This window comes from Salvelinus alpinus, chromosome 6 (genome assembly GCF_045679555.1).
Source record: "Salvelinus alpinus chromosome 6, SLU_Salpinus.1, whole genome shotgun sequence".
NCBI lineage: Eukaryota > Metazoa > Chordata > Actinopteri > Salmoniformes > Salmonidae > Salvelinus > Salvelinus alpinus.
The window spans coordinates 40,988,450-41,006,999 of record NC_092091.1 but is presented as its reverse complement, the minus strand read 5'-3'; the positions used below and the strand labels follow the sequence as shown (position 1 = coordinate 41,006,999).

The following is an 18,550-nucleotide window of genomic DNA, read 5'->3' as shown; positions in this document are numbered from 1 at the left end:
GCAAAATCTTTAGGTGTTACAGGGACCTTGTAAAGTGATACGAATTCCTTATAACTGAGTAAAAGACCCTCTGCATTTACCAGTTGGCTCACCAATAGGATATTATTTCGGAACCAATATTCTAAAAACAAAGAAGAATTTTTAAATTACATTTACATTTAAGTCATTTAGCAGACGCTCTTATCCAGAGCGACTTACAAATTGGTGCATTCACCTTATGATATCCAGTGGAACAACCACTTTACAATAGTGCATCTAACTCTTTTAAGGGGGGGGGGTTAGAAGGATTACTTTATCCTATCCTAGGTATTCCTTAAAGAGGTGGGGTTTCAGGTGTCTCCGGAAGGTGGTGATTGACTCCGCTGACCTGGCGTCGTGAGGGAGTTTGTTCCACCATTGGGGTGCCAGAGCAGCGAACAGTTTTGACTGGGCTGAGCGGGAACTGTACTTCCTCAGAGGTAGGGAGGCGAGCAGGCCAGAGGTGGATGAACGCAGTGCCCTTGTTTGGGTGTAGGGCCTGATCAGAGCCTGAAGGTACGGAGGTGCCGTTCCCCTCACAGCTCCGTAGGCAAGCACCATGGTCTTGTAGCGGATGCGAGCTTCAACTGGAAGCCAGTGGAGAGAGCGGAGGAGTGGGGTGACGTGAGAGAACTTGGGAAAGTTGAACACCAGACGGGCTGCGGCGTTCTGGATGAGTTGTAGGGGTTTAATGGCACAGGCAGGGAGCCCAGCCAACAGCGAGTTGCAGTAATCCAGACGGGAGATGACAAGTGCCTGGATTAGGACCTGCGCCGCTTCCTGCGTGAGGCAGGGTCGTACTCTGCGAATGTTGTAGAGCATGAACCTACAGGAACGGGTCACCGCCTTGATGTTAGTTGAGAACGACAGGGTGTTGTCCAGGATCATGCCAAGGTTCTTAGCACTCTGGGAGGAGGACACAATGGAGTTGTCAACCGTGATGGCGAGATCATGGAACGGGCAGTCCTTCCCCGGGAGGAAGAGCAGCTCCGTCTTGCCGAGGTTCAGCTTGAGGTGGTGATCCGTCATCCACACTGATATGTCTGCCAGACATGCAGAGATGCGATTCACCACCTGGTTATCAGAGGGGGGAAAGGAGAAGATTAATTGTGTGTCGTCTGCATAGCAATGATAGGAGAGACCATGTGAGGATATGACAGAGCCAAGTGACTTGGTGTATAGCGAGAATAGGAGAGGGCCTAGAACAGAGCCCTGGGGGACACCAGTGGTGAGAGCACGTGGTGCGGAGACAGATTCTCGCCACGCCACCTGGTAGGAGCGACCTGTCAGGTAGGACGCAATCCAAGCGTGGGCCGCGCCGGAGATGCCCAGCTCGGAGAGGGTGGAGAGGAGGATCTGATGGTTCACAGTATCAAAGGCAGCCGATAGGTCTAGAAGGATGAGAGCAGAGGAGAGAGAGTTAGCTCTAGCAGTGCGGAGCGCCTCCGTGACACAGAGAAGAGCAGTCTCAGTTGAATGACTAGTCTTGAAACCTGACTGATTTGGATCAGAACTTTTATACAATATATCCCGATTATTTCATATATAATCTGTGTGGAGAAAAATGATGCTTATAAATTAAGGACCATGACAAGAAAACCTGCCGATGAAAAGCAGAAAGTTTCACTGGAACTTTGTCAATATTATAATTGCAAACCAACATGAAGTTAAGGCCACCAAAGGTAGAGAAGACATGATGAGGAATAGAATTCCACACAGAAGTGGGTCTTCTTAGGAATTGTTTTATCCAATTGATCTTAAAAGTAATTTTTAAGGTAGTAAAGTCCAGAAAATCCAGACCACCATTCTCATAAGTGTTCATTACAACAGTTTTCCTAATGTAATGTGTACGGTTTCTCCACAGAAAGTTGAAAAGCATCTGGTCTATCTCCTTGCTTATTTTACTGTCAAGATATAAAGGTAGATGTTAGTCTAGAGATACCTTCAGCCTTGGTTATTAGGACTCTTCCTTTTAAAGTCCCTCTGTAGCCATTGATTTAGCTTCTTCTGGGGGTTTTTAATAAGAGGGTTAAAATTGAGTAAGCCTCTAGACTTCTGATATTTTGTAATGGTTATGTTTAAATATGTAAGTTCTTCTTTTACTGGAATACCATAATATGAAGGTGTCACACAATCTTTGACAGCCTGAGTTCACATTTATTAATGTTAAGATATAGACCAGATGCTTTGGAAATGGATTCTATCACATTGATCAATATGGGAATTTGGTTAGCATCTTTCAGAAAAAGTGTAGTATCGTCAGCCAGCTGGCTTATAATAATTTCTTTACCAGCTATGGAAATACCTTGTTGGGTGATTAATAAAAACAGGTACGGAGAGATAGGACAACCTTGCCTAATTCCTCTCTTTAACTCAAATCTAGGTGAGGTGCCATATTTCAATTTGATAGAGCTGTTACTATTTGCATAGAGTCTTAATAGCGTTACAGAAAAAATCCCCAAAGCCAAGTCTCTCAAGAGAGTGGAAGAGGAACTGATGCTCTACTGTGTCAAATGCTTTCTAAAAATCTAAAAATAATATGAAGCTATCCTCGGTTATTAAGTCTGAGTAGTCAAGTATGTCTAATACTAGTCTGACATTGTTAGAAATATGTATGTTCCTCATAAAGCCAGACTGTTTCATCAATGATTGCATCCAGGACTTCTTAATTTTTTTTTGCAAGTAGTAAGGCTAATATCTTATAGTCATTATTAAGCAGACAAATTGTAAGGCAGTTATCGATGAGCAGCACTTCTTTTTTATGCTTAGTTATCAGTGTTATTAGGAGGGAGAACATTGTTTTTAATACTCTCTAAAAAGACTTCAAATAGGAAGGGAGCTACTTGTTCAGAAAATAAAATGTCAAATTCTGATGTAATTCCATCAACACCTGGTGATTTATTGTTCTTTAGATGTTTGATAGACTCTATAATCTCTTCAACTTTGATGGGTTCATCACACTGTTTAGATTCTATATCACTGATAGGGTGAACATTATTCAGTGAATCAAAAAACATATCTGTGGATTCCTGACAGTACGTAGAGCTATACAATTTTCTGTAAAAATTGCTAAAGTATTTAGCAATACATTTTTGGTCATCTGTAATAACACCATCAATGTTTAACTTCTTATGGCTGAAGGGGCAGTATTGAGTAGCTTGGATGAAAGGTGCCCAGAGTAAACGGCCTGCTCCTATGTCATAGTTGCTAATATATGCATATTATTAGTAGTATTGGATAGAAAACACTCTGAAGTTTCTAAAACTGTTTGAATTATGTCTGAGTATAACAGAATTCATATGGCAGGCAAAAATCTCTCATTGAAAATACAGAGAGATATGGATGGGTTTTCACTTCCTATGGCTTCCACTAGATGTCAACAGTCAATAGAACTTCGTCTGATGACTCTAATGTGAAGGGGGCCGAAGGAGACAGGAATGAGTAATCACTTCCACGAGCTGATCACGCATTCACCATGCGCCTTCACATGAGTAGGACGTCCGTTCCATCTCAACTGAAGTCAATGTAGTTCTCAGGTTGGAACGTTATTCAAGATGTATGTTAACTTATGGATAGTGTTATTTTTAGAGTGAAATTTCTGAAGTCTAAAGAAATAGGATGAATTCTGTTCTCCCTCAATCCATTTTTTCCTAGATCTAAATAAAGGCTCCTTCTGCTTTTAATCCTAATGATCACCTTTTCCTCCTCAGCTCTTCTGGTCTTAGCAAGATTACTACCTTATTTAAGGTATTTGGACACCTCAAATTTAAAGAGCTCCCAGTTCTTGCAATAAGATTTTTCTTCACAAGCCCTTTCCCAAAAGTGTGAAAGCAGATCTTTAACCTCAAACTTAACTATATCATTATTTAATAGTATGGAAACGTCTACTTCCAAGGGCTCAGAGCGAGTGACGTCACCGATTGAAACGCTATTGGCGCGCACAGCCAAGTACCCCTGACTGCAATGTGCAATTCACGCTGCTAACTAGCTAGACATTTCACACCGGTTACACTCACCCCCTTCTTTCCGCAGCAACCAGTGATCCGGGTCAACAGCATCAACTTTTTTTATACGACTATTCGTGAGAACCACTTTTTTAAACTACAAATCGCTTTCTACCGTGATAATTTTTTTCTATGTGTGAGAACTTCTGATCTAGGCGTATGTCTTTTTCTTGTCAAATTCCTGCCAAAAGTTAGGGGACCTAAGCGCTTCCAAATATGGAAATGCAGGTTTGCCATATGTCATGTTTGCACAGATCTCGCCTATGTGCATATCTTTATGGCATTCATTTTACTTAAGGCCCTCGATATACAAATCAAAAGGTGTTTGTGGATAGTGAATTGCGTGTGGATAGCGATTTAACATTTGGCATGATATTGATCCAATATTGGCACCCCCTGACAACGTAATTTTACACGGCTGACTACGGATCATTAGATTGTAGGTTCGACTCCTGGCTATCTCATACATTTTTCACTTCCCAACTGGTCTTTAGTTAGATAGGAATAATCAAAATGTACTTTTGAACGTGCAACATTTATATAAAAAGCTCCCCACCTAGCACGATTAATAAAATAAACCAAAACAACTCAATCAGAATCATTCTTTCCGTCCGGGTTTGTGGTGTGCAACAAGAAGTTCCCAACAGGATATCTGTCTGTCTAGCTGGGATATCTTCTGTCTGGGTCAAGAGCATAAAACTGCTGCAGCTGTATACTAGTCTCTACATATACATTGTTATTTACATATGTTGAGTTGGTGGGATGTAGGTACTGGGCTTGGTGAAAGATGGGATAAATACATTACAAAACACAACTAAAATGGTTTATAACACTGCATTTCCATAATTTCCACTATTGTTTAGACTAGTTTTCCCTCCAAGTAAAGATGCATTTTAATTACCAATCAGTCGAAGCAAATAATTCAAGGGCAGTAACAAAACATTTTTATTACGAAGAACACAGATGCTATGTCCTAATACACTCTAAAGCACTCTTTCTCCGCCACCATGACAACTGATCTGACAGGAGTTGGACTTTCTACCAACCTTCTTTCCCCTAAAAAAAATACTTCAAATCAGTTGTCACGCAGGAGGATTATGACGAAAGGAAGCCATTTAATTGAATTGGGACACAGCCTAGGATGGGGTTGAGGAAGGAGAGGGGGTTCCCAAGGCACAAGTGGGCAGCAGTTAGGGATTTACTCAGTATGGGTCAATGAAAGGGTAGTGTGGATGTCCTGCATCCCTGGGGACGGGCTTCCCATCAACCTGCAACAATTGGAAAAAGGTCACGAGCTAGCCAGGAGTCGGAAATAGAATCTTCTGATCCGTAGTCAGACGCGTAATCCATTGCCCCAATAGCCCACTGCTATGGTAGAATATCAACAGAGACACTACATTTTGGTTGCTTAATTCAACCAACTGATTACATACAGCATATATAGTATTAGCTCTCTGAAACATTTAACCATTGTGAGCTGGCTATCACATAACCCATAGAACTTCAATAACATTCTCTGGTCTCACATCCATTGTACACATATACCAGTAGAGGGAGCTCTAATGTCACTCACTGTGATGGTTGGTACAATGTAGCGCCAGCCTTTGTTCAATGCTGTTATACACTTCATCTCTTCTGCTTCAAGGGTAAAGTCAAACACCTGATGATACACATGCATTTTAGATTACGAGTCCACTCAGTAGTCAAATAATTACATGGGACATATGAAAACAGTTTTGATGGGTAGAAATAGTAGTAATAGAGCTTTGGTTTCTTGCAGTAGTAGACTGAATTGTGCAGCAATTTACAATTATCAAATCAAAGTTTGTCACGTGCGCCAAATACAACAGGTGTAGACCTTAGTGAAATGCTTACTTACAGGCTCTAACCAATGGTGCGGGGAAAAAAGGTGTGTGTGTAGGTAAGTAAAGAAATAAAACAACAGTAAAAAGACTTAAATTATAGATCGTCAAACAATAACCCACCTGGATATTCTCTTTGATCCGAGCCTCTGTCACACTTTTAGGGATCGTCACCACTCCTCGCTGCGTCTGCCATCTAGAAAAGAGACAAGATGTACATGGTTTGGTTTGAGAGACCAAATAGGTTACATGAAAAGCAAGATCTGATCACTAGACTGAGTGTTTTCTAAATTTATTTTATGAATTATTGTGCTAAAAATCAGGAGGTCTTGATATATCGTACTGATACATTTATCTTGCCTACCTAAAGAGAAATTGGGATATTATTGAAAAAAGTAACGATTTAAACAGGAGTCGAATCTATAATCTTCTGATCCGTAATCAGACACGTTGTTATCCATTGTGCCACTAGCCCGCAGATTGGGTCAAGGCAAGGTGTGTGTTTTTGTTTGTTTGTGTATTTATGTTACACCTGTTTCACTGTACAGACGCAAGAGGATGGGTTCATCACCTCTAAGTTGTGGAAAACATGGCATCACTATCTTGCTGATAGGCTCATGGCCTAATATCAGTTTATATTCCATACATAATCAATGTATTACTGGTGTCTTTATTTCTGGCATTTGTTATGACATGGGGATGCTGGGTTATTGAGTAGAGTACTAGGCTAGAACATTATATAACATTACTCACCTAATGATAATTTGTGCTGGGGACTTGTTGTACTTCTTGGCCAGGGTGCCGATGGCTGGTTCATCCAGGAGGACGGGCTCGTCAGGATGCTTCCATGCCCGATCCGGTGACCCCAGTGGGCTGTACGCTGTCATCACCAGGCCCCTGTCCCGGCAGTGTTGCAGCAACTCCACCTGAGCCAGATACGGATGGCCTTCCACCTGAATAACAGAAACAGAAACCACAACTGTCAGCGGGCTAGCAATGGATGACTACGGATCAGAATATTCTAGGTTTGACTCCTGTCTAGCTCTTAAACTTTTTCAATATTTTACCAACTGATCTTTAGGTAAGGAGGAATAATGTACACACAGCACATGCCACAAAGACCTCCCTACCTAGCAAAACTCAAAACAAACAAAAAACTCATATGTTCTAATATTTAACTGTCAACAAACACTTGCTGTATTTCTGACAGGGACACGAAGAGACAGTAGGGGGAGAGTTGTATGTAAGGATATTGGAGGAGCGATGGACTGTGAGAAGACTGGTTGTGGTAGTGACAAACACCACCCCTTTCAGCGGGCTAGTGGCGCAATGGATAACGCGCCTGACTACGGATTAGAACATTCTAGGTTTGACTCCTTGCTCCCGAGTGACACAGCAGTCTAAGGCACTGTATCGCAGTGCTAGAGGTGTCACTACAGACCCTGGTTCGATCCCGGGCTGTATCACAACTGGCCGTGATCGGGAGACCCATAGGGCGGCGCACAATTGGCCCAGCGTCGTCCGGGTTAGGGGAGGGTTTAGCCAGGTTAGGCCGTCATTGTAAATAAGAATTTGTTCTTAACTGAAATTCTGAACTGACTTGCCTAGTTAAATAAACGTAAAAATAGTTTCTCAACTGATCTTCAGGTAGGTAGCTAGCAGGGTTTCCGTTAGCTGATAACAGCCGGCTTTTAGCCGTTTTATGCTTTTTAGCCTGTTCATTGATTGGAACACCAGTTGATGGAAATACATTTGACCGGTCATGCTTATCGGTCTATGGGTTAATTTGCATAATTTAGTGGAATGTTTATTCGTTATGCATCTTATTTATCTCATGCACAGCATACAGATACGGAGCCTTCAAGCAGAAAATCTGTCCGACATTGTTTTAAGCGCAACAATTCTAATTGCAATTGTGTGTTAAAAATAGCTAATATTTGTATTTCTCAACCGGTAATTGAGGCATTCTTCCCATTCGCCACTCAAATGCGTAGTCAACGGAAGGCAGGCTTCATCAGCGCATCACACCTCTTTGGATGAGCTGGTGGCAGTATGCATTTTTAAAACATATAGCTTACTAAATTGTTTGAAACCTGAACGTTTTACAAAATATTATGAGGCATGTTTTACCTTGCTTCAAAGTAGCCTAGGCAAAATCTTAACATATCCGTGGAGGCAATTATTTTATATAGACTTCCATATACCATTGAAACCAGTTGCCTATTTCTCTCATGTTCTTTTGTTTTTAATTTCTCTTTGATTGTCCGGTAGCCAGACAGTTTGGAAAGTAAATGGCTATTGCTGTAAAGAGGAGACAATGAAAAGACAATTTTTATTACTAAAAGACATATCAACTTAACTGAGCGAACAACAGTAGGCCTATAGCCCATCTTATTGGCACCAACTGAGAGCATCGGCTATATCCCCAGTGAGTGTGCACTGCGCATACTCACTCTTTATCATTGTTGTGTCAGTGCCACTTAAAAGTTTCTGGACAATAATTTCCTCCTCCAGTTTAGATGGACGAAAAATTGCTTCCCCAAACTTGAAAGTTGTGCGCCGCCTATGCATACAGTAGGCTAGTGATTTTTCTGTTTGTTACTCATCTTGTTGGCTGACGAAAAGTAAATATGGACAGTTATACTATCTTCAAAATGTGCAGTAAGGACACACCTCATTGCATCCTCGACTTGCATGTTCTGTTAAGATAAATTACCATATTATAAAACGTGATTTCTATCATTCTGAGCACCGTGGGTGGAAACTCTAATCAGGTTACGCACCCAATGTATATGGGTCTGGTACATTTCTCAACTGTCCGGTAAATTAAAATGCATTTTCATAACGAAAATCCTGGTAGCTAGGTATAATGTACACAGTCAACACATCTTCTTCTTACCTGAAGCACAGTGGGTTTGATGTTGGCTACAGACAGCACGTCGTCTATCTGTCTGCTGTTGAAGTTGGACAGGCCGATAGCCCTGATCATGCCCTTCCCCACCAGCTTCTCCATGGCAGCCCAAGTCAGCTTGTAGTCGATGTCGTCATACAGCAGGGTGCCGTCCTCTGACTTAGGGAAAGGAGCGTCACCTTGTCTGTGGGAAAGGTAAGGGGAAGTACGGGCACAATGTTACCACTGGACATTATAGGATGCCCATACAGTTTGTGTAGTTACACAACCCCTGTAATGTGAATTGATCATTGTAAAAAATTATAGCAAGTTTAATACCCAGATTGAAATTATTTAAAAAAAGGAAATTATGCTAGTGTCTGGCAATCCTATAAATGTTTTGCTGTATCATGTTGAGTGAGGCTAGTGCCTCTCCAGAACCCATGATGGAGGCTACTCACTGGAAAGCGTAGGGCCAGTGGATGAGGTAGAGATCCAGGTACTCCAGCCTCAGCTCCTTCAGTGTCTTAAGCAGAGCGGGCTCAACATCCTCTGGGTGATGCTGTGTGTTCCACAGCTTAGAGGTGATAAACACATCCTCTCGCCTCAGGGCCTGTATACAGAGAAACACACACTTTTACTTGACCCCATCATCGGGCTAGTGGCACAATGGATAACTTGTGACAAGTCCCAAAAAATAAATATACATACATATAGTTGAAGTCAGAAATGTACATACACTTAGGTTGGAGTCATTAAAACATTTTTCAACCACTCCACAAATTTCTTGTTAACAAACTATAGTTTTGGCAAGTCGGTTAGGACATCTACTTTGAGCATGACAAGTACTTTTTCCAACAATTGTTTACAGACAGATTATTACACTTATAATTCATTGTATCACAATTCCAGTGGGTCAGAAGTTTACATACACTAAGTTGACTGTGCCTTTAAACAGCTTGGAAAATTCCAGAAAATTATGTCATGGCTTTAGAAAATGTTGATATGCTAATTGACATAATTTGAGTCCATTGGATGTGTACCTGTGGATGTATTTCAAGGCCTAGCTTCAAACTCAGTGCCTCTTTGCTTGACATCATGGGAAAATCAAAATAAATCAGCCAATACCTCAGAAAAATAATTGTAGACCTCCACAAGTCTGGTTCATCCTTGGAAGCAATTTCCAAATGCCTGAAGGTACCATGTTCATCTGTACAAACAATAGTACGCAAGTATAAACACCATCGGCCCACGCAGCCATCATACCGCTCAGGAAGGAGAGGTGTTCTGTCTCCTAGAGATGAACGTATTTTGGTGCGAAAAGTGCAAATCAATCCCAGAACAACAGCAAAGGACCTTGTGAAGATGCTGGAGGAAACAGGTACAAAAGTATCTATATCCACAGTAAAACGAGTCCTATATCGACATAACCTGAAAGGCCACTCAGCAAGGAAAAAGCCACTGCTATAAAAACGCCAGACTACAGTTTGCAACTGCACATGGGGACAAAGATCATACTTTTTGGAGAAATGTCCTCAAGTCTGATGAAACAACATTAGAACTGTTTGGCCATAATGATCATCTTTATGTTTGGAGGAAAAAGGGGGAGGCTTGCAAGCCGAAGAACACCATCCCAACCGTGAAGCACGGGGGTGGCAGCATCATGTTGTGGGGGTGCTTTGCTGCAGGAGGGACTGGTGCACTTCACAAAATACATGGCATCATGAGGTTGGACAATTGTGTGGATATATTGATGCAACATCTCAAGATATCAGTCAGGAAGTTAAAGCTTGGTCGCAAATGGGTCTTCCAAATGGACAATGACCCAAATCATACTTCCAAAGTTGTGGCAAAATGGCTTAAGGACAACAAAGTCAAGGTATTGGAGTGGCCATCACAAAGCCCTGACCTCAATCCTATAGAAAACTTGTGGGCAGAACAGAAGCACGTGCGAGCAAGTGTAACCGATGTGAAATGGCTAGCTAGTTAGCGGGGTGCGCGCTAATAGCGTTTCATTCGGTGACGTCACTCACTCCGAGACCTTAAAGTTGTTGTTCCCTTTGCTCTGCAAGGGCCGCGGCTTTTGTGGAGTTTAACGATGCTTCGAGGATGGCTGTTGTCGATGTGTGCAGAGGGTCCCTGGTTCGAGCCCAGGTAGGGGCGAGGGATGGAAGCTATACTGTTACAGAAGGAGGCCTACAAACCTGACTCAGTTACACCAGCTCTGTCAGGAGGAATAGGCCAAAATTCCCCAAACTTAGTGGGAATCTTGTGGAAGGCTACCCGAAACGTTTGACCCAAGTTAAACAATTTAAAGGCAATGCTAGCAAATACTAATTGAGTGTATGTAAACTTCTGACCCACTGGGAATGTGAAGAAAGAAATAAAAGCTGAAATAAATCATTCTCTCTACTATTATTCTGACATTTCACATTCTTAAAATAAAGTGGTGATCCTAACTGACCTAAGACAGGGAATTTTTACTAGGATTAAATGTCAGGAATTGTGAAACACCTTAGCCAAATACATTTAAACTCAGTTTATGTAAACTTTGACTTCAACTGTACATACAAACATGTATATTTTTGTTATGTAACATGTAAAAAAGTGTTGGTCCCATGTTTCATGAGCTGAAATAAGATCAGACAATTTCCATACGCACAAAAAAAATCTGTGGCATATCAAGAAACTGATAAAACAGCATGATCATTACACAAGTGCACCTTGTGCTGGGGACAATAAGAGGCCATTAAAATGTGCTGTTGTCACAACACAGTGCCACAGATGTCTCAAGTTAAGAGCGTGCAATTGTCATGCTGACGGCAGGAATATCCACCAGAGCACTTGCCAGAGAATTTAAATGTTAATTTCTCTACCACAAGCCGCCTTCAATGCCGTTTTAGAGAATTTGGCAGTACATCCAAACGGCCTCAACTGCAGACCACGTGTCAGCATGCCAGCCCAAGACCTCCACATCTGGCTTCTTCACCTGCGGGATTGTCTAAGATCAACCACCTGGACAACTGATGAAACTGTGGGTTTGCACAAATGAAGAATTTCTGCACAAACTGTCAGAAACCATTTCAGGGAAGCTCATCTGCGTGCTCGTCGTCCTCCCCAGGGTCTTGAACTGACTGCAGTTGGTGTCGTAATCAACTTCCGTGGGCAAATGCTCACCTTCAATGGCCACTGGCACGCATCTTCACGGATGAATCCCAGTTGCAACTGAACCGGGCAGACGGCGTGTAGGGAGTCCTGTGAGTAAGGGGTTTGCTGATGTCAACGATTTTTACGCGCTTCAGAACTCGGCGTTCCAGTTCTGTGAGCTTGTGGCCTACCACTTTGTGGCTGAGCCGTTGTTGCTCCAAGACGTTTCCACTTCGCAATAACAGCACTTACAGTAGCCCGGGGCAGCTCTAGCAGGGCACTACTTTGATGAACTGACTTGTTGGAAAGGTGGCATCCTATGACAGTGCCACGTTAAAAGGCACTGAACTCAATTTTATACACCTGTCAGCAACTGCAATAGCCGAATCAACACATTTTGAAGGGGTGTCCACATACTTCGGTACACACGTCTGTGTGTGTGTGTGTGTGGAAGCAGCAGCGCGCTGACAATATATATATATACACACACACATACATACATACAGTGGGGCAAAAAAGTATTTAGTCAGCCACCAATTGTGCAAGTTCTCCCACTTAAAAAGATGAGGCCTGTAATTTTCATCATAGGTAAACTTCAACTATGTCAGACAAAATGAGAAAAAAAAATCCAGAAAATCACATTGTAGGATTTTTAATGAATTTATTTGCAAATTATGGTGGAAAATAAGTATTTGGTCACCTACAAACAAGCAAGATTTCTGGCTCTCACAGACCTGTAACAACTTCTTTAAGAGGCTCCTCTGTCCTCCACTCGTTACCTGTATTAATGGCACCTGTTTGAACTTATCAGTATAAAAGACACCTGTCCACAACCTAAAACAGTCACACTCCAAACTCCACTATGGCCAAGACCAAAGAGCTGTCAAAGGACACCAGAAACAAAATTGTAGACCTGCACCAAGCTGGGAAGACTGAATCTGCAATAGGTAAGCAGCTTGGTTTGAAGAAATCAACTGTCGGAGCAATTATTAGGAAATGGAAGACATACAAGACCACTGATAATCTCCCTCGATCTGGGGCTCCACGCAAGATCTCACCCCGTGGGGTCAAAATGATCACAAGAACGGTGAGCAAAAATCCCAGAACCACACGGGGGGACCTAGTGAATGACCTGCAGAGAGCTGGGACCAAAGTAACAAAGCCTACCATCAGTAACACACTACGCCGCCAGGGACTCAAATCCTGCAGTGCCAGACGTGTCCCCCTGCTTAAGCCAGTACATGTCGAGGCCCGTCTGAAGTTTGCTAGAGAGCATTTGGATGATCCAGAAGAAGATTGGGAGAATGTCATATGGTCAGATGAAGCCAAAATATAACTTTTTTGGTAAAAACTCAACTCGTCGTGTTTGGAGGACAAAGAATGCTGAGTTGCATCCAAAGAACACCATACCTACTGAAGCATGGGGGTGGAAACATCATGCTTTGGGGCTGTTTTTCTGCAAAGGGACCAGGACGACTGATCCGTGTAAAGGAAAGAATGAATGGGGCCATGTATCGTGAGATTTTGAGTGAAAACCTCCATCAGCAAGGGCATTGAAGATGAAACGTGGCTGGGTCTTTCAGCATGACAATGATCCCAAACACACCGCCCGGGCAACGAAGGAGTGGCTTCGTAAGAAGCATTTCAAGGTCCTGGAGTGGCCTAGCCAGTCTCCAGATCTCAACCCCATAGAAAATCTTTGGAGGGAGTTGAAAGTCCGTGTTGCCCAGCAACAGCCCCAAAACGTCACTGCTCTAGAGATCTGCATGGAGGAATGGGCCAAAATACCAGCAACGGTGTGTGAAAACCTTGTGAAGACTTACAGAAAACGTTTGACCTCTGTCATTGCCAACAAAGGGTATATAACAAAGTATTGAGATAAACTTTTGTTATTGACCAAATACTTATTTTCCACCATAATTTGCAAATAAATTCATAAAAAATCCTACAATGTGATTTTCTGGATTTTTTTTTCTCATTTTGTCTGACATAGTTGAAGTTTACCTATGATGAAAATTACAGGCCTCATCTTTTTAAGTGGGAGAACTTGCACAATTGTTGACTTACTAAATACTTTTTTGCCCCACTATATATATATATATATATATATATATATATATATATATATATATATATATATATATATGACTACAGCTCAGCGTTCAACACCATAGTGCCCTCAAAGCTCATCAATAAGCTAAGGAGTCTGGGACTAAACACCTCCCTCTGCAACTGGATCCTGGACTTCCTGACGGGCCGCCACCAGGTGGTAAGGTTAGGTAACAACACATCCACCACGCTGATCCTCAACACGGGTTCCTCAGGGGTACGTGCTCAGTCCCCTCCTGTACTCCCTGTTCATGCATGACTGCACGGCCAGGCACGACTCCAACACATCATTAAATTTGCCGATGACACAACAGTGGTAGGCCTGATCACTGACAACGATGAGACAGCCTATAGGGAGGAGGTCAGAGAACTGGCCGTGTGGTGCCAGGACAACAACCTCTCCCTCAACGTGATCAAGACAAAGGAGATGATTGTGGACGACAGGAAAAAGAGGACCGAGCACGCCCCCATTCTCATCGACAGGGCTGCAGTGGAGCAGGTTGAGAGCTTCAAGTTCCTTGGTGTCCACATTACCAACATGGGCCAAGCATACCAAGACAGCCGTGAAGAGGGCACGACAAAACCTATTCCCCCTCAGGAGACTGAAAAGATTTGGCATGGGTGCTCAGATCCTCAAAAGGTTCAACAGCTGCACCATCGAGAGCATCCTGACTGGTTGCATCGCTGCCTGATATGGCAACTGCTCGGCCTCCGACCGCAAGGCACTACAGAGGGTAATGTGAACGACCCAGTACATCACTGGGGCCAAGCTTCCTGCTATCCAGTACCTCTATACCAGGCGGTGTCAGAGGAAGGCCCTAAAAATTGACTCCAGACACCCTAGTCATAGACTGTTCTCTCTGCTACCACACAGAAAGCGGTACCGGAGTGCCAAGTCTAGGTCCAAGAGGCTTCTAAACAGCTTCTACCCCCAAGCCATAAGACTCCTGAACATCTAGTCAAATGGCTACCCAGACTATTTGCAGTGCCCCCCCTCACACCACTGCTACTCTCTGTTGTCATCTATGCAGTCACTTTAACAACATGTACATACTAACTCAAATAACCGGTGCCCCCGCACATTGACTCTGTATCGGTACACCCCTGTATATAATCTCGCTATTGTTATTTCACTGCTGCTCTTTAATTACTTGTAACTTTTATCTCTTATTCTTATCTGTACTTTTTGAAACTGCATTGTTGGTTAGGGGCTCGTAAGTAAGCATTTCACTGTAATGTCTACACCTGTTGTATTCGGCGCATGTGACTAATACAATTTGATATGTACAGTGCCTTCAGAAAGTATTCAGACCCCTTGACATTTCCAAATTTTGTTACATTACAGCCTTATTCTGAAATGGATTAAATAAATAAAATTCTCAGCAATATACACACAATACCCCATAATGACAAAGCAAAAACAAATTTGTGCAAATGTATAAAAAATAATAATATACCTTATTTACATAAGTATTCAGATCCTTTGCTTATGAGACTCAATTGAGCTAAGGTGCATCCTGGGAGAAAAAAACAAATCCATTTTAGAATAAGACTAACATAACAAAATGTGGAAAAATTCAAGGGGTCTGAATACTGTTCATTCTAAATAGTATAATCTAATCTGTTCAAAATAGTGGCTCTGGGCCAGGGTGTTAAGTGTTTGCTTGAGCCTTCAACGACCATTGAATAAGAAGACAACTCAAGCCGCATGTAACGCCCTGGATCAGAGCTACCATGTTCCTTGGTGTTGGCTTACTTTGTCAGGGCCAAGCGTCTCCTGCAGAGCCTCGCCAATCTCCACCTCGTTGCCATAGATGGCAGCACAGTCGATGTGACGGTAGCCAGCCTGCAAAGCCCACACCACTGCCTGTTTCACCTGGAATACAGCACAAACCAAGAAGACAACCATTGTTACAAAGACCCCAACAGCAAGCCCATATTGATAGTACACTCCATTTTGATACAAACCTGAATTAGTCGGGATAAATATTTGATCCAAAAGATGAATGGTTAATCAATCACGTGTGAGGCACCTACCTTGCCAGGTTCGCTCTTCCATGTTCCTAGCCCGAGGAGAGGCATTTTCCGCCCGGTGTTGAGAACTGCAAAGTCATTTTTACCTGCCACTGCCATGTGTACCTGAAAGACAGGGCAGAAGACAGATGCCACAGCCGTTGGGATATTCACATTGAGCATCTCAATAGTGTTAAGTAGGTATTATTGTGTCCTCTCCATAATCATGTTGAAAACCTAACCAGTACCTTCACCTGCTGGTGGTAAAGAAAAGGAGACAATGAAAGTAACCAAATATCCTGCCCAGCACTCCCCCTGGCCTGATCCTCCTGCCTCTGGTTCATAGAACTTCTGACTGTCAGCTAATTTCGATTAACCAGAACTAAAGGCTTGCGTAATTGGCCAGCTGCTTAATTACAGTTCTATGGTACCAGTTATGTTTACATAGATCTGTCCACAAGAGAGTAACTATCAGCGAGCTGCTGTTTCCACAGATGCACAAGATTTGAGTCCACACCTGGACCGTCTCAGTCACTGGTCTAGAACTACTTCCTTCGCCATGCAGTTGAGTTTAGTCAGCTAGAATCACTGGCTACAATAGGCTAGCCTATTGCACCTTTTCTTAGCTAATACTCCATACTCGAAATAAGACCAGTTTCTAATAGATGGAACTAAAGTCACAGTGAAATTAGTCCAATAATCGCTCCACTTACCCAGTAGAAATGGTGACTTAAAAATCAAGGTGTGCAATCAGAAGCCAACTGCAGTCAAACAAAGCCTGTTTGCAATCAACTTGCAATTAACGGGGTAGGGTGGACAACTGTATAACTGTTGCGGTCTGTCAGATTTACAATGCCAGTTATTAGGCAATCCTCCAACAAACGGACACGCAATGGCACTGCATCGTGCAATAATCATGAATACTGGAATAAGCAACCCAAATGTCAGTACATGATGATGTTTTCGATGTCATTTAAGTTCACTGACATTCCCTTCGCCTACATTACGTTTAACGTAATGTATCTCTAATCAGCTCACATATTTCACATTACATTTTACACGATTGTGAACAGAATCTATTCCAAGGATATTTTATTTGCAGATTTTTTGCCCAGTTCCACCTACAGTAATTTAAATCAAAACAATACACTGCCCTAACAAAACGACAAGCAGCTGTATTCAAACAGTTCCCACTTACTGTTACAGGTATCAATCTGCAAAACAACCTATATATTCTTCAACGGCCCGGTCACAAATATAAAATGATTAGCTGTTTAAAATATCCGAATTCATTTTGCTAAGATTTCCGTTTCCGGCGTTTGATCGCATTTTTCTACTGACGCAGAGTTATAATGCTGCGTTCAAAACAACTGGGAATTCGCAAAAAGCGAGCACTGACTGGGAACATTTATTTGAACGGTCATCCAACTCGAGAACTCGGGCCTCTTTCTAGAGCTCCGATTTTCCAACCTGAAGATCACTGATTTGAACTCGGGAAAAACGAGGTCAAATCATGACGTCAGTGACCTTCATGTCGGAAAGTTGGAGGTCTAGAAAGAGGCCAGAGTTCCCGACTTGGAATTCCGAGTTGTATGACCATTAAAACGATTTTACCAGTTTGAGCTAGTTTTTTTTTTTTTTTCGAGTTCCCAGTTGATTTGAATGTGGCATAAAGAACGATCTTAGACCGTCCACAGATAGGGCTCATTTGTCTCCGCTGTGCAAGGAACAGGAAGTGGTCATGGGTAGACGGGATCCAACTTTTGTCTTGGCTAGAAGGGATCCAATATTTGTCAAATTAAGGTCAGATTTGACTTTTCGTATTACGCTTCGAACACACCGGTTGTGTCATTGCGTTTCGATACACCAGAAGTCCCTTCATTTCCAATGGAACGCTGCGTTTGCCTTGCAGCATTGCGTTGCAGAGGCAGTTGTTGTGCGTTCTGTGTGGTGCATACGTTCGATTTATCGAGCTATGCATCAAATTGTATGCGTAGATTTACTTGACAGAAAGTAGCAAAATGTGAATGTTTATTTTTTGTTGCACACATATCCAGTAAAACAAATGTGGGATTACATAATAAAAACAGTTTGACTGGAGAATTTCTTTACATTTTTTATTAATTTATTTGCCAAGTATATTATTTATTCGATGACATCCACAAATTAATTGTGAGAGCCTATAATATAATTTCCCTCAAATGCAGTTTTGGAGCGAAATGCAATAATAGTCAAGATAGCAGCGTAGGCTCTTTCAACAATGAGACCAACTTTGAGAAAGGTGGTCTTGGTCGCGCTGTTGGACCGGGACCAGCCCCGCCGTAAGCGCAGGTCTGTGTGGTTCCAGAGATGGTTCAAGTCCCGAACGCAGGCAGGGAAGTTCCGCCGTCTCATTCAAGAGCTTCGAATGTTTGGAGAGTAATTCCGAAGTTACTTTCGTCTGGACCGAAGCCAGTTCGATCACCTGCTCCAGATGGTTGGAGCCAGGATCGCCCGGATGGATACCA

At 42.5% G+C, this 18,550-nt stretch overlaps 1 protein-coding gene across 2 annotated transcripts; it reads right to left on the bottom strand.

Moving 5' to 3' along the window:
* Positions 1 to 4,943: 4,943 nt before the first annotated feature.
* On the bottom strand, positions 4,944 to 17,386 carry LOC139578697 (aldo-keto reductase family 1 member A1-B). 2 transcript variants are annotated; one of them, XM_071406645.1, is made up of 9 exons: positions 17,242 to 17,386; positions 16,068 to 16,169; positions 15,787 to 15,906; positions 9,236 to 9,387; positions 8,784 to 8,979; positions 6,638 to 6,837; positions 6,008 to 6,080; positions 5,596 to 5,682; positions 4,944 to 5,290 (listed from the first exon to the last, which is right to left on the bottom strand). In XM_071406645.1, the coding sequence occupies exons 2-9, from the start codon at positions 16,161 to 16,163 to the stop codon at positions 5,225 to 5,227; spliced, it is 990 nt and encodes a 329-aa protein (XP_071262746.1). In that variant the 5' UTR covers positions 16,164 to 16,169; positions 17,242 to 17,386; the 3' UTR covers positions 4,944 to 5,224. The 2 variants fall into 2 exon arrangements, with proteins under 2 accessions (XP_071262746.1, XP_071262747.1); XM_071406646.1 differs by lacking the exon at positions 17,242 to 17,386 and adding an exon at positions 16,561 to 16,750.
* Positions 17,387 to 18,550: the final 1,164 nt, after the last annotated feature.

Excerpts from the sequence above, each read along its gene's own strand:
- LOC139578697 (XM_071406645.1), bottom strand. The coding sequence starts at position 16,163 with ATGGCAGTGGCAGGTAAAAATGACTTTGCAGTTCTCAACACCGGGCGG. Across the intron at positions 15,907-16,067 it reads GGAAGAGCGAACCTGGCAAG|GTGAAACAGGCAGTGGTGTG; the intron begins GTAGGTGCCTCA and ends GCTGTATTCCAG. Across the intron at positions 5,683-6,007 it reads GGATCAAAGAGAATATCCAG|GTGTTTGACTTTACCCTTGA; the intron begins GTGGGTTATTGT and ends GTGTATCATCAG.